Below are 14951 nucleotides of genomic sequence, written 5' to 3' on the forward strand. Positions count from 1 at the left end.
TTAAACCAAATATACCAATATGTTGATCTCTATTATTGGGATCAGACATGATTTTTATTTATGTCTGTTTCCCACTGAACTAAGATCTGAGATTTCTCCTGGGCAAGACCCTTTCATTCCTTCCATGTCCCCAGGGCTCAGCCTAGGATTTGGGACCCCACAGACATTAGTGTATCTATTGAGAGGTTCATTGGTTAAGATTCTAAGAAGGGTTCACTCCCTTATGCTGCTCAGCTCAGAGGTTAATCACAAAGAGACTACACACAGAATCCAAGGAATTGTGCTCAATAAATATATTTGGGTTCTGGAGAGTTTTGTATGGTGTCTGAGAAGAGGCCCTAAAGCCCCTCAGAGCAGCATGTCATTGGATAGAGCTGACATGCTCTCCTCCCCAAACATACTTTCCAGACACCAGGACTCTCTCTAAAAGCTAGACAGAGAAACAAAAGAGCCAACATAAATTACAAAATAAAAAATATATTTGACAAATACATTTGAGGAATATGCCCAATGCTTCTGTGGACACTTGAAAAAGAAAGTCAGGGAAATAGTATAGTTCTTGACCTCAACAAGCATTGAAGCAATTGCTTTTTTTTTTTTTTTAAAGAGAGAGTGAGAGAGGAGAGAGAGAGAGAGAATTTTTAATATTTATTTTTTAGTTCTCGGCGGACACAACATCTTTGTTGGTATGTGGTGCTGAGGATCGAACCCGGGTCGCACGCATGCCAGGCGAGCGCGATACCGCTTGAGCCACATCCCCAGCCCTGAAGCAATTTCTTTTAATCCAGAAACTTTTACTGACACCCAACAGGGTTTATCCCTGCCCTGTGTGCTGGAAGCACAAAGCTTTAATCAGATATGGTGGAAACTTAGTTTCCAGGTCTAGTGGGACTGGGATATAAACTTGAGCAAAGGGGAAATAATAAGATGTCTCAGGACCAGACTCCATCGAATCATCCAGGGAAAGAAGAAATGAGGCTGAGACATTGTATTAGGAACATCCCATCACCGTCAGTCATCCGCCTACCTCCGTGCTCCTATCTGTTTCCTCCCTAATGAGGCTCCAGGGAAGTTCTGCTTCCTCCAGGTTCCTTGACTCAGATGCTGAATAATCCCTAGGGAAGGTCTATGCAACCCAGTAAAACCCACTTAGTGAGTAAAACTTTGGATTATTTTCAAGGTCTCTTGGAGAACCTGCTCCTGGAGTCCCTCAACAGCAAAGCACTATTACTCTATGTTTTTTCTCAATGACACACATGGGTCTCCATGAGAAGAGTAAATTTGAGGGTGGGGAGATGGTGGGTAGCTGCTTTTTGTTTTCTCAGGTGCAGAGTAGAATAAATCCTTTATTCATGGCACATCATGCATTCTTATAAGACATCTCTGGTTTTATTGACTTTTATTTGCTCAGATCTTCATTCCCTTTCCATCCCTCCACATATGGCAGCCGCTTTAATATATGCATGGATCCTTGAAGAAAATATATCACCATGCATTTGTGTGTTTTATGTAGATAAATAGTATTATGCTATAGATTTTTTTTACTTTTTTAATGAATACTAATTTTAATTATCCATTTCCTTACTGTGTGATTCTTCTCCTTGTTTCTTATCTCTTTCTAATCCACTTTTTACACACAGAGTCATTTTCTTAAAGTTTAAATTGAACTTCTCACTTCACTGCTTAAATCATGACTTCACAATTAACATCGCACTTAGGCAAAACATGAAAACAGCCTCTGAGACTTTACCTGGTCTTGCTCCTACACATATCTACTATCTCAACCATTATCATTCTCTTTTCGTTGTTCCCAATACTTCAGCCATATTGGCTTTATTTCAGTCCTCTGGATTCACAAATTCTTTCTTGTCTTGGGGGTTTTGATTTTACTTATCCCCTTGCCAGGAAGCTCCTTCCTCAACACTAAATGGCTTTCTGTTTCTCAGCCTTTGAGCTTCAGCTCAAATATGTATATCAATACAATCATTTTGGAACAACTTCAGCAATATTAGTCATCTTGGGTCAGGTTCCCTAGAAGCAGAGCAACTCATGGAAATGGAGAAAGTGGGCATCGATAAGCACTTCAGGAGAAGATGGAGATAAGCAGGATGCAGGCTCAGTACAGGGCCTCTAGAACATGAATTGTTCCTGTAGTGTCAGTTCTACCCAGAGTTAAGAAGCCAGCCTTGGACACCTGTGTCAGTCAGTCAGTACTAGATGCCTGCCTTCTACCTCCATAGCAGTGGAAGCTGGGAAAGTTGTATAACCTCTCTGACCAAAAGGAGAAATTATGAGCCATTAGTAGCCAACAATCACAACAGCTGGGGTGGGGGAAGTGGAGATGGGTGAACCAGCCAGTGGAAGGCACCAACAGCATCCATTAGTAAGAGAGGTGAGGTGCATATGGTCTTCCTCCAGACAATCTATTTTTAGCTATGCACACTGGAAAACCTACATTCATGTGCCTGAAGAAAAATGTATAAGAATTTCAGCTTGTTGAAAATGGTGAAAAACTAGAAATTACAAATTAAGACTTTCTTCTTCTCTAATGAATTTATTTAGTGCCATGAATTTTCCTCTCATCACCATTTTAGTTATGTCCCACAAATTTTGGTTATGTTGTCTTTTCCTTTTAATTCAGTTCAATGCGGTTTTATTACACTTGTAACTTCTTTATGGATTAATTAGGAGTGTGATATTTGGCTTTCAAGTGCCTGGAAATTTTCCTCTTATCTTTGTGTTATTGGTTTCTAGTTGGATTTCATTGTGTTCAGAGAGGTGTTCTATATGATTTCAATTATGTTAAATTTGTTGAGGCTTGTTTTATACCCAGGATATGGTCTATATTGGTGTATGTTCTGTGGCACTTGAGAGTAATGCTTGTTCTGCTATTTTCAAAAGGAGTAGTCAATAAATTCAAATATATCCTGTTGCTCATTGTTGACTAGTAGTTCAATCAATTGTTGAAAGGGGGATCTCGAATTCTCAAACTACAATTGTGAATTTGTCTGTGTATCTTTTCAGTACTGTCAGTTTTTTCCCCACATATTTTGCTTCCCAGTTGAATAAGGACACATTTCAGATTGCTATGTCTCTTTAATGGATTGACTTTTTTATTATTATGAAATATCCCTCTCTGTCTCTGGTGATTTTCTTTGTTCTAAAAAACTACCTTATATGAAATCGATATATCCACTTCTCTTTCTTTTCATTGACATTTGCATGTCTTTTTCAATCTTATTACTTTACACCTGCCTAAGATGTTACATTTTAATATTTGAAGAGAGCTTCTTGTGGACAGCATACACATGATGTTCATTTCAAACCTCCTCTGTCAATCTTTGTCATTTAATTTGTGTATTTACAACATTTATATTTAACATAGTTAAATTCCATTGTTAGAATGTCCAGACTTAACATTTGCCAATTTATTTTCTGTTTGTATTTGTCTTCTCTGTTTTTCTTTTCTGATTTCTTTTTCTTATCTTCTTGTGAGTTACTCAAATGTTTGATTTATCTTTAGTGGTTTTGAGTATACCATTTTGTATAGCTTAAGTGGTTTCTTCGGGCATTTATATTATATAAAAACTTATCACATTCTAATGTTTTCATCATTTTAGCAGTTCAAACAAAATATATAAACATTGCCTCCCTTTAAGGAATTCATTAAAATAGAAAATGTGATTACCCTCTGACCATTTTTTCTTTCTCAGGAAGTAGACCTACAGGAAAAGATAGACATTACGTGTTACTTTTCTAGCCAGGATAGTTGATATTGATTTTCACGAAGATTTGTGGTTGCTACTATACAATTAGGACAGAAAGTAATATGTCTTAAACTTGGGACATTCACTTGGATATCTCTTAGTACTTTCATGAATAGTAATAAATATGAGAAACTTTAGTATTATAATACAAAAAGAACAGGATAACTAAGAACTCACACCTATATGGATGAAGACCAAAGACATTATACCAGATTTGCCAAAGTGACAGCCTAGGTAAGGGAAATTTAGAGTGGGTTATGAAGAGTGGAGACAACCTTCAATTGTATCCTTGAAACAACTATAGTATTGGAGACTGTATCTTCTTTCACTATATTTCTACTCAAATCTTTCCAACTCATAACTGGTCAACACCTTGAAGGGAATTTTTAATTATGGATGTATTCCCACCCTATTTGGAAAGGACTGAGGCTAAATTCATTTTAACAACAACAATAACAAATAGAGGCCCCATATCATGGGGTGAAATCTGGATAAAATGGAAAACTACAAATGGATGTGAATGACAGAAGACATGGATTGTATTGACAGAAGACATTAGATTGCAACCTTGTACTTCTCCCCAGACTGTCTCCTTCTTTCTGAAAGCATTGCTTGACCCCTGAACCATGGCACTACCACTGATTGCCTCACCCCTATTGGTTGGAACAGAGGTTGCCCTCTGAGTTGCTGAGATTACAGGCATATGCCACTGCACCCAGCTTCAACAGGCCCCTTAATACAGTCAAGAGACTCAGTAAGCAAGACAGGTAAGACTGCCACCCGCAAAACACAACATACAGTTTTATAGTATACTTTTTTTTTTAAGTAGAAGGAGTACACTGTAAAAATAAATGAGAAAATTATTATATAGTAAATATATTAAAGGTATCCTAGTCTTTCATTGTCACTATTAAGTATGCTATGCTCTTATACAGTTGACAGTGCACTAGGAACGCACTGTGCTCTGGTGTTAGGACACAAGGACTCTAGGTAATGAGGATTTTTCAGCTCCATTATAATCTTATGGGGCCAATGTCATGCACACAGTCTGTTATTGACTGAAATATCATTCTGTGGTACATAACTATAAAATAAATGAGTAAATAAGCAACTCATAGAAGATGAACTTTAAAGTACAAATCCAAATCTTGATTTCCCACAATATCAAACTCACAGAGGGAAATAAGGGAGGGGAACATTGAGAAGGTCCATGAGGGACTCAGTAATGAGACTCCTGAGGTAGAAACTTCTGGAGGGCACTCCACGGAGGGTATAGAGGAACACCTTCAGTTTCCCTGCAGAAGTCACTGGCCCCTCAAGAAGGAGACTTTGCCCCTGAGAAGTCTGACCAGAGCCCCCTTCATGTCCTTGTTCCGCAGGCTATAAATGAAGGGGTTCAGCAGGGGAGTCACTACTGTGTACATGACTGCAGCTGCTGTGTCCTCCACCACAGAATTAGAAGAAGAGGATGAGGGGCACAAATAAGCCCTGATCACTGTCCCAAAGAACAAGGTGACCACAGAGAGGTGTGAGCCACAGGTAGAGAAAGCCTTGAGCCTTCCCCGGGCAGAGGGAACTCTAAGGATAGCTGACACAATCCGGATATAAGAGACCAGGATGAGCAAAAAGGGGATCAAAATAACTGCACCCCCCAAGAAGAGAAGTACAAGTTCATTGACATGGGTATCAGAGCAAGAGACCTTCATTAGGGGTCCCAGGTCACAGAAGAAGTCAGGAATAGTCTTCTTAGAGCAGAAGGAGAGCCGGAATATGAGGAAAGTGTGGGTCATAGCCACAAAGTTTGTGAGGGTCCAGCAGGCAGTCACCATGAACATGCAGCGCTGGAAGCTCATGATCACTGCATAGTGGAGAGGGTGGCAAATAGCCACAAAGCGGTCATAGGCCATTGTGGCCAGGAGAAAGATGTCCATGTCCCCAAAAGTCAAGAAGAAGTAGAGCTGGGTCAGGCATCCTGCATAGGAGATGGACCTCCTTTGGGTGTGGATGTTCACCAGGGCTTTAGGCACAGTGGTGGAGGTGAACAGGATGTCTGCACATGAGAGGCTGGCGAGGAAGAAGTACATGGGGGTGTGGAGACGTGTGTCAGCACCAATGGCCAAGACAATGAGCAGGTTTCCCGCCACGGTGATCACGTACATCCACAGGAACAGCAGGAAGAGGATGCGCTGCTGCTCCGGCCGCTCAGAGAGTCCCCAGAGGGTGAACTCAAAGCTGTTGGTCTGATTCCCTCCTGCCATGATCCCAGAGGTCAGAGAGAAAGGTCTTGAATAAGCTCCATTAAAGCTCTGTAAAAATATTTCACTTCAGATCCTTGGTGAGCATGCCATCCTCCGAACTCTAGTGAAGAAGGAAAAATAATAATGTATTTGCCAATGTATTGACCACCTACTATGCACACAGTAAATTTTTATTAAATCCTACTACATACTTATGCTAGAAAGTATGGGGGACACAATTTAAGATACCTGACGTTGATTTCACTACATTTTTATCTGATCCAATTTTATTTGATTGTACTTTCTCTTTAGTGGTACTCTCAGAAGAGTCAAAAAACAAAGAGTACCCACTCATTGATTCATTCTACAGATATAGAGTACCACCTTTGGACCTGGTAGTGTTGGGTAAATAACACAGTGGCAATCCTAAACCTGGAAGGATTTTCAATCTGATGGGATGGACATAACTGCCTGTGTTAATGTCTTATCTCCATCATGTCGAATTAGGCACCAACTTTCTAAATAAGATTGCTATAACAAAAGAATCAAAACCAAGAATCAATAAATGGGATGTATTAAAACTAAAAAGCTTCTCAGCAAAAGAAACAATCAGTGAGGTGAATAGAGAGCCTACAGAATGGAAGCAAATCTTTACCACAAGCACATCAGATAGAGCACTAATCTCTAGGATATATAAAGCACTCAAAAACCTTAACACCAAAAAAACCCAAATAACCCAATTAATAAATGGGCCAAGGAACTGAATAGATACTTCTCAGAAGAGGATATACAATCAATCAAGAAATATATGAAAAAATGTTCATCATTGCCAGCAATTAGAGAAATGCAAATCAAAACTACTCTAAGATTTCATCTCACTCCAGCCAGAATGGCAACTATCAAGAATACAAACAACAATAAATGTTGGCGAGGATATGGGGGGGAAAGGCACACTCATACACTCCTGGTGGGACTGCAAATTGGTGCAGCCAATCTGGAAAGCAGTTTGGAGATTCCTTGGAAAACTTGGTTTGGAACCATTATTTGACCCAGCTATATGACTCCTCAGTTTATACCCAAAGGACTTAAAAATAGCATTCTACAGGCACACAGCCATATTAATGTTTATAGCAGCACAATTTACTATAGTTAAATTATGGAACCAACTCAGATGCCCTTCAGTAGATGAATGGATAGGGAAATTTGGTATATATACACAATGGAACATTACTCAGCATTCAAAGAGAACAAAATCATGGCATCTGCAGGTAAATGGATGAAGTTGGAGAACATAATGTTACGTGAAGCAAGCCAATCCCAAAAAACCAAAGGCCCAATGTTTTCTTTGATATGAGGATGCAGATGCATAATGGTGATGGGGGGGAGCATGGGAGGAATGGAGGAACTTTAGATAGGGAAAGAGGAGGGAGCGGAAAAGAGGGAGCAAGAGGGTAGAAATGATGGTGAAATGAGTTAGATATCATTACCCTAAGTACATGTATGAAGGCACAAATGGTGTGAAAATACTTTGTGTAAACAACCAATGATGTGAAAAAAATGTACTCTATATGTGTGATCTGAAATGAATCGCATTCTGCCATCACATATAATAAATTAGAATAAATAAATAAGAAAAAAATGTTTTTGATTCAAAGTTCCCTATCCATTCAAACCACTCTTAAACCTCATGTTGGACCTGTTCTGTTCCAGCGTATCCAAAGTCAATATTCTGAAGACAAAATTTCTTATTACCCATCCTTCCAGAAACCGGTATTTAATAATCAAACTATTTAATAAAGACCCATTAGGCACTCCAAGGTGTCAGTGAAACAGCGAAGAAGAAATCATAATCTCTAGCTCCAGAATCTCAAAATTGGTTTTACATGCATGCACGCTCACACACACACACACACACACACACACACACACACACACACACTTTGCTATATAAACAGAACAAGGCAGAAGGCTTCTGGGACAGAAATGTAGTTGAGAGTTTTACCAGAAGGATGTGGACAGCATAGTGAAACAAATTCTTTTTTTCTTTCTTTCTTTCTTTTTATTGGGGGTACTGGAGATTGAGCTCAGGGGCACTCAACTACTGGGCCACATCCCCAGTCCTATTCGGTATTTTATTTAGAGACAGGGTCTTAACACCTTAACACATTGCTGAGGCTGGCTTTGAATTTGTGATCTTCCTGCCTCAACCTCCCAAGTCACTGGGATTACAAGCATGTGCCACCCCATGAACAAACTCTTGTACAAAGGCCAAGAGGAAGGAAACCCTGAACAGGCCCAGCACAGGAAGCTGGAGAGATAATTGACTGAGATAAAGCGGGAAAGGGAACTAACTGAACTAACTCTGGAAAAGTTCTGAATTGAAAGCAAAGAATCTGAAATCTTAGAAGTTATAAGGAGTCCATAAAATTATTTGGGCAGGTAGAGATGTCAGGGCCAATACAAGAAAATCCCCTTCCCCCTTCCCCTCCCATGTGTGGAACTAACTGAGAGATCTGGAGTAGAAGGATCAGATGGTGTTCAAAAAAAACTTTTGTTACTAAAAAAAACTAGGTTGGAGAATGTGTCTTAGCTATGTTTATTAGGCGAACCTTTTAGGACTCACCTGGAAGGAAATGTATTTTCTCTTTCATAAAGTAATTTGGAATGGATTGGAATGAAAAGATACACAAAAGCATAGTGGCTAATGTAAACAAAAGAACATAATCCCCATATCAAGCACGGCAGAACTCAGGACAAAAAGGATTAAATGATATGCAGGCTGCCTAGTAAAAATGAAATTTTTACCAGTAATTACATTCACAATTACTAAAAATACAATACCTATGCTATCTGAGCACCAAGTCAAACAGCAAAATTTTCCTGAAGTAGAAACTACAGAAAATACAGGAAAACATAGAAACATATTAATAAAAAGAGACTTAAGTAAACTTGTATCGTTCCAAGTCAGATTAATGATTAAAAGGTCAGGCTAAAGAATACTAAACAAAATAATAAAGTATGAATGTGTGAATGGGTGTACATATCTCTGCTTCAATCACAGCAATGAACACACTTTACTTTCAAGTGCCTATTGAACATATAGAAAAAGGTCACATAGAAAAAAATCAAATAAATTCCAAAAAGTAGCAATAATTCAACTAATGATCTCTGATGAAATAAAAATTAATTACCATAATTAATAAAAAAAAGAATAAAGTGACCTTTCAATCTGGAAAAGTATTTAAATACCTTTATTATATAACTCTTGGATTCAAAAGAATCAGATATTTTAAAAATCTAACTTTCATAAATGCATAACAGATTGTTGCCAACTACAGTCACCCTATGTGCTATAGAATACTGGAACTTATTCCTCCTATTTAACTGTATTTTGCCTCCTCTTATCCAACCTACCTCCATTCACCACCACCCCTACTCTGCCTAGCCCCTGGTCAGCACAATTCTACATGTGTTGAATTGTCACATGGTACCCAGTAAATCTGTACAATTATGTGCTAATTAAAAATAAAATAAATTTTTAAAATATTTTTTTAGTTGTTGATGGACCTTTATTTTATTCCTTTATTTATACGCATTGCTGAGAATCGAACAAAATGTCTCACACATGTGAGTCAAGCGCTCTACCACTGACCCACAACCCCAGCCCCCCAAAATAAAATAATTTTTAAAGATAGGAATGGCAGAAATTTTAGAAAACAATAACAACAATAATAATGCCAAATATCAGAAGCTATATTATATTATTAACCCACTGCCTTAAGTGCTTACATAGGTAAATATAAAGAATAAAATACATGAATTAAGTATCTAATTCAAAACAGGACAACAAAAATAAATTGAAGGAAAACAGTGAGGGGAAAAATAAGCCAAAATTGAATTTGAAATCAGAAAATAAAGTAAGAAAACCCACTCTAAGGTCTTTTCAACAAATGATCTTGGAAGACAGCTATGCTCACCACTGGACCACCAGTGCCACCCACCAACAAATGGTTTTGGGATAACTGGATATCCACTTTCAAAAGAATAGATTTGAACCCCTGCCTCAGATCATATACAAAATTAATTAAAAATGGATCAAAGGCCTCAGCATAAGAACTAAAACTGTGAAAGTAATAGGAGAAAATACAGGCATAGATCTTCATGACCTTAAATAAGGCTATGGTTTCTTAGCTAAAACACTAAAAGCACACATCACAAAATAAAAAGTGGATGAAGTGCACATCATTGATTTTAAAACATTTGTGCTTCAATGGACACTATGAATAAAGGGGGAAAATAGCTCATAGAATGTGCGAGAAAATTTTCACCAATCATTTATTTGATGAGGGATTTAAGTCTAGACTATACAAAAAGCAATTACAATTAAATAATAATAAGGCAACTAACAATGATATGTTTAAGGAATTGGTTCAAACACAAGTTTTTCCAAGCTTTCTGATCCCATATAATGGGGCACATTTTTCTTTAAGTGAGTCTATATAATCATCTTCTATGGGTACCTGAACTAATGTTTTCATATGAAGAAAATAGTGGCTGTGGGTTTTGTAGACAATTATAAAATAAAATTGTTTCACACCAAACAAAAAAGACACAAAGAAGGGGGGAAAGCCAGACATATCCATAGTGAGGTACGACTCCACACCCTCCAGGATGGCTAGCCAGATAACAAGTGTTAACAAGGATGTGCAGAAATTGGATCCCTCATACACTGCTGATGGGACTGCAAAATAGCTTGATCTTTTTGGAAAATAGTTTGGCTCAAAGGTTAAGTGTAGGGTTACCCTGTGACCCAGCAATTTGACCCCCTCCAAGATACATGAAAATGTACATTCACACAAAAACTTGCCACAAATGTTATTAACCCCATTATTCATAATAGACCAAAATTGAAGACAATCCAAATGCCCAACAACTGGTGAATGGCTGAAAAAACTGGCCTATCCATACAATGGAATAATATTTGGCAACAGAGAGGAATGATGCATGTTACATCATGTGTGGACCTTGAAAACATTACACCATGTGAAAGAAGCCAGTCACAAAGGGCCATACTGTATGACATGAGTGTCCAGAATAGGTGAATCTACAAACAGAAAGTAGACTGATTGCCAGGGCCTGGGAAAGGTGGGCAAGTGAGGGAGATGGCTGAAGAGTGAGGGATTTCTTTGGGATGATGAAAAGTCTCTGCATTCAGTTATGGTGATTGTTCTGCAACTCCATAAATACACTAAAAGCCATTACTTGGTATGGGGGGATTGTGTCGCATGGGTATGGTATGGGGGTTAAAACTCAATAAAACTGTTAGGTTTTATTACATCATTAATTCTTTAAGTTTCATTTATTCTTAAGTGACAAATAATAATTGTACATATTTATGGGGTATGATGTGACGTTTCCATATGTGTATACATCACAGAATGAAAGTTACAGTTAGGTAGGAGGAATAAACTCTAGGGATCTATAGCTACTAATGTCCTACATATTTCACAATAGCTAAAAGAGGGGATTTGGTAAGGGGGAGGGAGAAGGGACATGAAAAGAGAGAAACTGTGCATTGAAATTGACCAAATTATGCTATGTGCATTAATAGACCATGGGGAATTTCACCTTAAGTATGTCTATAAAGCACCAATTAAAAAAACAATAAATAAATAGCAGAAAGACCCATAGAATAGAGGAAGGGGAACATTTATTTGCATGGAATTAAGCAAAGAAGTCTTATGATTTAAAAAAAAAACATTAATAGCTCCCTCCATTTCCTCCCCCCCACCCGCCCTCCTCTTCCTCTTCCCCCTTTTCCTCCTCCTCTTCTTCTTGTTTTGCGATGCAGACAGAGGTTTATTTAGGAAAGTAGAGGCACATTCAAGGTAGAATATGGGCCATCTTCAGAGGGAGAAACAGTGCTCCCCCCACATCATTTCTTATTTTGTGTACTTGAGTTCTCTCTCCCTTTGATTAACAATTGGTTTCTCTCTTTTATTGATTTATTTTAAGAAAAAATTTTCAGATAAAAATTTAACAGTTAAATTAACATATCCATCACTGCAAATATTTATCATTTCTCCATGGTGAGAACATTTAAAATCTTCAAAATGCTTTTATTAGTGCATTTTAGTTATACATAATAGCCAGGTTCATTTTGACATAATCCTACATGCATGGAATATAATTTGCTCTACCTAGATCCCCAGTCCTTGCTCTTTCCCTCCTCTTCTCCCTCCCTGGTTCTTTGAATGTGTCTCTACTTTCCTAAATAAACCTCTGTCTGCATCTCAAAAGAAGAAGAGGAGGTGGAAAAGGGGGAAGAGGAAGAAGAGGACAGGGTGGGGGAGGAATGGAGAAATATCAGGGAGATGTTAATGTTTTTTAAAATCATAAGACTTCTTTGCTTAATTCCATGCAAATAAATGTATAATACTAGATGAAATAAAATTATGAAAAAGCCAATACATCAAAAATAACCCTGGAATGGATAGAAAATCTAAGCCAACTACATTCCACAATGGAAAATAAATGATTGTATTTATCATTTTTCTCTTATTAAAACTGTGATAGAAAATACTCAGAAATTTCAGGAGCTTAAAAAGAGAAGGATTTGTTTGCTCATTTACATTACATATGAACTGAAGTTGTGTGTACCTCGATTAACTGTTCCACGTGCCCTCTTCATTCAGGTATCCATGCTGAAGAATCAGCCCTTCTTTGGGATGCCTTTCTTCGGTAAAAGAAGAAAAAAGCAAGACAACTTAATAGAAACACAATAACTTTTTAAAGAGTTTGCCTGGAAAGGGCACACATCACATTCAGTCAAAGATTTGGGGTGTATAATCCTCTTTCAGGTAAAAAAGAAGACAATTGCTGACAAAATATAGTCTGGCCAGGTGTGATGGTGCATGCCATGTGATGAAAGAGAAGAACTCATATCAAATAAGACCAAAAGGGAGAGGGGTGGCAAAATACCTAGGTGGAAAAACTTCAAAACAGGTATTCAAGACATATGAGAGAAAACTCTCAAACTCTAATTAAAGTATCAGTTCAAGAAACATATATAAGATTATAAAATAGGGGCTAGGGTTGTGGCTCAGTGGTAGAGCACTCGCCTAGCAGGCATGAAGCTCTGGGTTCAATCCTCAGCACCACATAAAAATTAAAATAAAGATATTGTGTCCACCTAAAGCTAAAAAATAAATATTTTTTTAAAAAAGATTATAAAATGATGCTAACACCATTCAATGAACAGCTGATAGAAACAGTTATTTGTAGGATATCAAACTAACATCACACTGAGTATCACCTGGTCACAGAAAGAAACAGAGTTTTATCCAGTTATTCCTCAAGTCCAGTAGGAGTTCTTAGCATTGGTCAGTCATGGCACACAACATCATATGATGTATTTTAGCCAAAATTATGTAACTTAAATGTAATCAGACTGCTAGAAATAAACTTCTGGTTATAAGAATACAGGATCCCAAGGAACAAGCTATTTCCACCAGGAGGAAATGATCAGAAGGATCCAACAGCCCATGTCACCATGGGCACAGGAGTCAACACGGCTTTGTGTTGAATGGCCTGGGCTGGGACCTGAAAATTTGAGAAAATAAGTTCCAAGTGATGCTAATGCTGCAGTGAGTGAACTTGATTAGGAGAAAGAGGAGATAGGGTCTATCTCTTCATGCAGTCACTGCTATGAAAAATGAACTGTCATAGACTAAAAAAACTACAGTGGGAATTTTAACAATGAGCCACAATGCATAGTCCTGGATAGGACTCCTATTTTGACAAACCAACTTGAAAGGATAATTTGGGGGATAACTGGAAAAAGTTGAAAATGGACTAGTGATAGACAATAATAAAGAGTTATTAATTAGATTGTTATAAAAATGTTATTTGGGGTATAAAGGACTGAGGGTTTTTCTCTCATTTTTTCTTTGTTTATTAAGATGCAGGATAAATATTTAGGGGACTAAAGCCACAATAATTATAATTTACTTTAAAATATCTTGGCATAAATATGTGAATTTTGAAAACTTGTACCAGGTACAGATGATATCTGTATGGATACTCCAGAAAGGACTATCTGCTTTGTAAAATACAAATGTAAGACTCCTCCCAACAATTCAAATGAAGAAGACAAAGAAATTGAAATAATGAGAAAATAAATCATAGTTAAAGGGAATAGAGATCCAAGATTCACTCTAGAATTTCAAAACCCCAAAGGAAGTAAAATATTAGAACCAGAAACAATTTTTACTAAATGGAAGGGTCACACATTTGTAAACCTAAATGGTTCTATGAACTTTGCACATAATTTTTGAAGGATAAAAAGATTTATACATTTACACATCCTGAGATTTTTTTAAATTTCAAAGATAAACAGTCATCAAATACTAAACCGCATGTATTGAGAGTTTACTGTCCAGATGATTCCCAAAGTGCTCTACCTTCTTATCTTGTTTACCCTTCATTTTGTATCAAGAAGAAATAGGGTTTGAATCTTGATTCTACCACTAAAAAGCTGTGTGAATTATGCAAGATCTCTGAACATCAATTTCCTCACCTGTAAGTGGAGACAATAAATGACTTCTTGCTACAAAATGAAACTTAAACAAGATATGACAGGTAGAGCACGTTGGGAAGCATCAGGTCACAACATAAACATCTCAAAGGAGGCTCATGGGCTTTCTGCACTTGCTGGCTATCCTGACATACATCTTTCCTGCCCCTATTTTTAACACCACTATAATTTATCACAATATCACCACTGTAATTGGTAAGTCCAGCTTCACCATCAGATGCAAGCTTCTTAAGTCATGTCCCTGTGTGTCTCATTCACCACAGTGATTCCCCAGTGCTTAAGGTAATGCCTGGCACAAAAGAGATCTTCAAGATACATAGGATGCCACAAGTAATCGAATACATGAACACT

At 37.6% G+C, this 14951-nt stretch overlaps 1 protein-coding gene across 1 annotated transcript; it reads right to left on the reverse strand.

Annotated features, from left to right (window-relative positions):
- Window positions 1-5071: 5071 nt before the first annotated feature.
- On the reverse strand, window positions 5072-6031 carry LOC144255901 (olfactory receptor 1P1-like). The gene has a single exon (XM_077800980.1). The coding sequence runs from the start codon at window positions 6023-6025 to the stop codon at window positions 5072-5074; it is 954 nt and encodes a 317-aa protein (XP_077657106.1). The 5' UTR covers window positions 6026-6031.
- Between the last annotated feature and the right edge of the window lie 8920 nt (window positions 6032-14951).

The sequence above is a fragment of the Urocitellus parryii genome, chromosome 7 (genome assembly GCF_045843805.1).
Source record: "Urocitellus parryii isolate mUroPar1 chromosome 7, mUroPar1.hap1, whole genome shotgun sequence".
NCBI classification, from domain to species: domain Eukaryota; kingdom Metazoa; phylum Chordata; class Mammalia; order Rodentia; family Sciuridae; genus Urocitellus; species Urocitellus parryii.